At 47.6% G+C, this 5,212-nt stretch overlaps 1 protein-coding gene across 1 annotated transcript; it reads right to left on the bottom strand.

Moving 5' to 3' along the window:
- Positions 1 to 323: 323 nt before the first annotated feature.
- Positions 324 to 1,262, bottom strand: LOC103670819 (olfactory receptor 2A12-like). Its single transcript, XM_008699337.1, has one exon. The coding sequence runs from the start codon at positions 1,260 to 1,262 to the stop codon at positions 324 to 326; it is 939 nt and encodes a 312-aa protein (XP_008697559.1).
- Between the last annotated feature and the right edge of the window lie 3,950 nt (positions 1,263 to 5,212).

Raw genomic sequence — 5,212 nt, 5'->3', positions numbered from 1 at the left:
AGATTCAGCCACAAGGCATACCCTAAAGCCCATTCCTTTTCTCTCAATAAAAGGCTTTAATGGCTCAGACACCCCTTCTGTTGTTACCTCCTGAGACTCCAAAACAAAAGAAAGATGAAAAACTGACGCGTCTACAAGATATTTCATGGTGACCAGTCTGTCAATTAAATTATGGGCTGTCCCCCAAGGGCTGTGTAGAGTCGACATTTGGGCTGGGGGCTGTGAGTGTCCTGGTGCTGCTGGGTCATGGGAATGAGTGTTTAGGGCATTGACTGTGCATCATGAGTCTTGTTTCTCTGTCCCCCAGCTATCCTTCCAGGATCTCATTCTGGGGCCCTGCCCCAGCCTGCCACCTTGAGGAAAGCCCTCTTCACTTCCTTGTTCCGGAGGCTGTAGATGATGGGGTTGAGGAAAGCAGAGATGACATTGTAAAACAAGGCCAACTTCTTGTCCTCTTCCGGGGAGGCCTCAGAGCCAGGCTGCATATACATGACCATGGCTGGCACACAGAACATGGTGACCACAGTGATATGGGAGGCACAGGTGGAGAAGGCCTTCAGTCGTCCCTGGGCTGAACGGATCCTCAAGATGGCAATGAATATGTTGACATAAATGACAAGGATAAGGGAGAGTGGGACCAGGATGACACTGAAGCCGAGAATGAAGTCTACCCAGTCATTGACTGAGGTGTCTGCACAAGCCAGCTTTAAGACTGCAGGGACTTCACAGAAGAAGTGGTTGATCTTGTTAGGGCCACAGTATGGCAGACGCATGGCAAAGACAGTGTAGATAAGAGCAGAGATGACACCCCAGAGTCCACAGAAAATGACCATTACCCCACATAGCCATGGGCTCATGATGACCTTGTACCTGAGTGGGTGGCAGATGGCCACATACCTGTCGATAGACATCATGGCAAAGAGCCACGACTCAGTGATGCCTAGCACCAAGAAAATGTACATTTGGGCCACACAGCTGGCAAAAGAGATGGTCTTCTTCTGGCTGGCTAGATGTGCCAACGTCTGGGGCACAGTTGTGGTGGTATAGCCCAGATCCAACATGGAAAGGGTGCCAATAAAGAAGTACATGGGCGTGTGGAGGTGTGAGTCCAGGCAGATGAGGATGGTGATTAAGCCGTTGCCCAGAATTATCAACAGGTAGGTTAGCAGGAAGGCTGAAAAGAGCAGAGGAGTTGTCCTGGGGTTGAAGGAAAAGCCCAGAAGGATGAATTCAGTCACAGAGGACAGGTTAGGCTCTTGCATCGTGTTCTACTTCTAAATGAAAAAGAAAGGAACTAGTTCCGACAGAGGACTAGCTAAGCTACGCACCAGGGTGAGGGTTACTAATGGGGTTGGAGTAGTAGTGGTCAGTGTTCAGTTATGATGAGACACCATGATCCCCCTCAACATGACAGCCCATTTTATCTGCTCTTGGCCACTGCCACTACTCTCAAGAAATCTATGAAGAGGAAAGGGCTTCCACATCTGGTCCAGGCTCTGTCTCTGACCCACCAGTAATTATACGTTTCAGCCTCAGATTCCTCAGCTGAAAAATGAAAGCATTGGGCTAGCTGATCTCTACTTCCCCTTAGCATCCGCTTCTCCTTAGTAAGGCAGCCAGTCATTTAGAGATAAATATTGGGATACAGCCTCTCTGCATTTTGGCAAATTACAGTGAGAGAACTTACTTTGTCCTGTTGAAGACCTCAATTTATTTTCCACTTTAATTTCACCTTCAATCTGCCCCAGGCTGAGCCATCTCCCTGCTACCCACGGGCCCCCTCTCAGGCCATGGTGTGTTAGAAGGAACACTGAGTTCTAAGTCCTGGCTCTATAATTTACTGAGTGAATGACCTTGAGCAAGCCCTTTACCCCACTCATGTACCCCTTTGAAACTATTTCCCTGAGTACAAAATGAGAATAATTGTCTCTTAGCTACAAGTTTGCTGCAAGAATATGGTATTTATGATATATGATATCAAAGAATGATGTTTTGGCATGAAAAGCGTCACACAGAAGGCCAACCATGGGGTAGGTGCACAGTGGATGTTAACTGTATTTCTGGATGGTTTTCCACACACAGGACTGAGATTCAGGTCCAAGCTATGCAGGCAAACTTCCTGAGAAGTACCCCACCATACTAGAAGCCCGTAATCAATTTTCACTCTCCCAGATGCCTACCCACTCTTGCTTCTCCCCATAACAGCCAGTATTTTATTCTTTCTTTTAGCTTCTTACTGACTGTCAGCTCTTTCTCAACTTAACCTCCCTGAGCCTCAGCTTCTTCATGGGGCACAGGGAAAGGACAGCCTCACCGAAGAGACGTCATGTGCATTATCGGTACTTAGGGAATGGGAGCAATCTTGCTGCTGTCGGTATTTTCCTTCTCCTGGTGTCAGTTTATCTGACCCAAACTCCTCGTTCTCCAGTCTGCTTCTTGTCTTTTGGAGTATCGTGAACGAATCTGCACAAGAACCTGTGTCTACATGAACACATCAGATGGTTTCTTGACTTTGGCCAAAGGACTGCACACACTCTGAGCCTCCTATATGCTAGGCACTGTTCTGGAACCTTCAGAGACATTATCCAATAGCTATCCAATAGTCAGATAGCTGGAAATAATGATTTTTTTTTAAAATTAAATCCCTACCTTTCACCAAAGGGTCTTTGGAAGTCACATTCTCTCTCCAGGGGGAAAGAGCACGGGATTTAGAGACAGTGGTTTCTGCTTCAATCCTAGCTCTGGCTTTACTTGCTATGTGACCTTGGGCTGCTAGCTTACTTCTTAAGCCTCAGTTTCCTCACCTGTAAGATAGGAATGAAAATATTCACCTTGCAAGCCGCGTTCTTCCTGAGAGGAAGTTTCCCAAGGACCCAAGGTGGGAATACTCCACCTTGGGGCCAAGAGTGGGAAAACCTGCTGCCATTTCTACTTTTGATTTTTCACACACAGCGATGGATGGACTTTAATAGTCTTATGTTGAAGAGTTATTAACCTGGTTGATCCACGCAGGGAAGCTGAGGGCAACTGAAACAAGCTTTCTATAAACCAGCAAAGTGCGCCCAAGGATGCCCTTCCATAACCAGAATCTTGAGTCAGAAACTCAGGCTCCCTGAACCCCTGGTTCCCCATCATCCTTCCCCTGACTCTCTTGAGGGTAAAGAATTTTGTTCCTGGGGGAAAAAATTGCCTGACTCTCAGGGATTGTACCCAGAAGCCTCATGCGAGGGAGAACAAAGGGAGACATTATTATCTACCATGATAAGCCTGGCCTCTGTGCCTCTATTTGGGCCAAAAATATAGACTTTGGCATTTGAGATGTGGCTTACAAGCTACCTTGACATTCATTCTCTTTGAGCCTCGTGATGGCTCTGCCAGATGCATAGGGTAGGGATCATTGTCCCTACCTCACAGGTGAGAAACTGAGGCTCAGAGGTGGAGTATATAGGAGAAATGGAAATCAGTTATTCTGTAGCAACAATAGGGTTTTCTATCTTTAGCAAAACCATAGCTAACCAGAACTCAACTAATATGAGTCCTCAATTTACTGAAATGTTTTCTGTTTTTGATTTTTAGGGGGAAAGGCAAATATGGCAAAGAATTTTGCGTTGGGCTTAATTTAACTATATGATACATGGGTATAGATGTGTGCACGCACACACACACACACACACACAGATTAATTGATGGTATCTCTCAGGTGAACAAAGTCACACCAAACAGAAATTTGGGAAAATCTCCTCAGCTCCTTTCCCATCTCCCCACATCCTATCTGACTCCAGGTTCCATTGCTGCCACCTTCAAAATGCCTTTCACACCCACCTGTCCCTCTCCAATCCCACTGCCGCTGTCTGGTTCAGATACTTGGTCCCTCTCTCTCACCTGGTTTCATCTCCGTCTCCCAGCTGGGTCCTTACCCAGCGCATGCTCTGTACTGGCCTCCAGAGTGCTCTTTCTAAAACAAAACTCTGACTGGGCCACTGCTGCCCTTCTTCAGCAGCTCGCTTGTCTACAGGAAAAAGTCTAAGAGGGTCAGACCAATACCTTGGCTTCACTCCTTAAAGTCAGACTTAGTTTGGGTCACCAGGCTCTGAAGAAGGTTGGCGGGCTGACACTTTGGAGGGATCTTTGGCCACTGCAAGGGCTGAAACAGAAAGCATCCCAGTGACCCAAGAGGACATGTGCAGAGAGGAGACATAGGAAAGAGACAGATCCCAAGTCACTGTGGGAGTTTGTCCCGTAGTTCAGACTAGGACCCAGAGCTCCCGGCTACCAGCTGCTCGGCTCCTTGGCCTCTGTGCTAGCTGTGAGCCCAGGCAAACTGGGACTCCGCAGGTCAGACACAGCCTACTGGCAGCTCAGCTTCACCGTGCACACTGTCACGGTTTCCCACTGTTCCCATGACTTAATACCCAGCCCAGCACGTAGTAAGACTCAGTAACTGCTTGCTGAGTGGTCTACAAACCGAGAGACCCTGGGAACCAGAAAAAAAGAGAGAAGGAAGAGATTACAGACATTGTCCCTTCACTTACCCTTCCAGTTTATCAGCGATCTGGAGAAAAGCATCTGTGCATGGAAATCATGAGTCTCTTGGGAAAAGTTAGGGCACAAGCAGACTGAGGGAAAAAATGGAGAAAGCTGGCATCAGGAGTTACGAATCTCTGTCATTTCTCTCAATCCTGTCCTAGCCAACAAGTAATAATAATAAAACAGAAACACTGTTTTAAATACTATAATAATTGAATAATTAAAGTAATAATCATTCCTATTTAATAATTTAATATAGTAAAATATTGTTGTTCTAGCAACTCGCTATGGGCCAGACGCTGTAACACGTGCTGTACATGCACTGGAATTGGGGTGATGGTTGAAAGATTTAATAATAAACAGGGCACCCTCTGATCAGAGCACACACCTGCCCTAAGAAACAGGAGAAGCTGTACCAGTAGGTGCACAAGCTGAGCGAGCGCCGTGCGCACAGCCACCCTGCGAGTGGGTGTTACCGCTGTGCCCACGCTGCAGGTGCGGAGAGCCGAGACGCAGCTTGCCCAGGGTCACAGCGGCAGGCGACTCCAGAGCCCGGGCTCGAAACCACCAGCTGATGCTGCCTCCCTGAGCATCTCTGACAAGCCCGGAGCTGGACTGACCCCCCTGGAAAGAGGTCCTCCTGTTTTCTCCCCATCACCGACTCCCTCACTTGCTCTCTGGTTTT

The sequence above is a fragment of the Ursus maritimus genome, unplaced genomic scaffold, assembly GCF_017311325.1.
Source record: "Ursus maritimus isolate PB19 unplaced genomic scaffold, ASM1731132v1 scaffold_12, whole genome shotgun sequence".
NCBI lineage: Eukaryota > Metazoa > Chordata > Mammalia > Carnivora > Ursidae > Ursus > Ursus maritimus.
Note: the sequence above shows the minus strand (reverse complement) of the source record. Positions and strands in the feature narration are given on the sequence as shown.

Bases quoted from the DNA above. Each gene is read 5' to 3' on its own strand.
- LOC103670819 (XM_008699337.1), bottom strand. From the start codon at position 1,262: ATGCAAGAGCCTAACCTGTCCTCTGTGACTGAATTCATCCTTCTGGGC.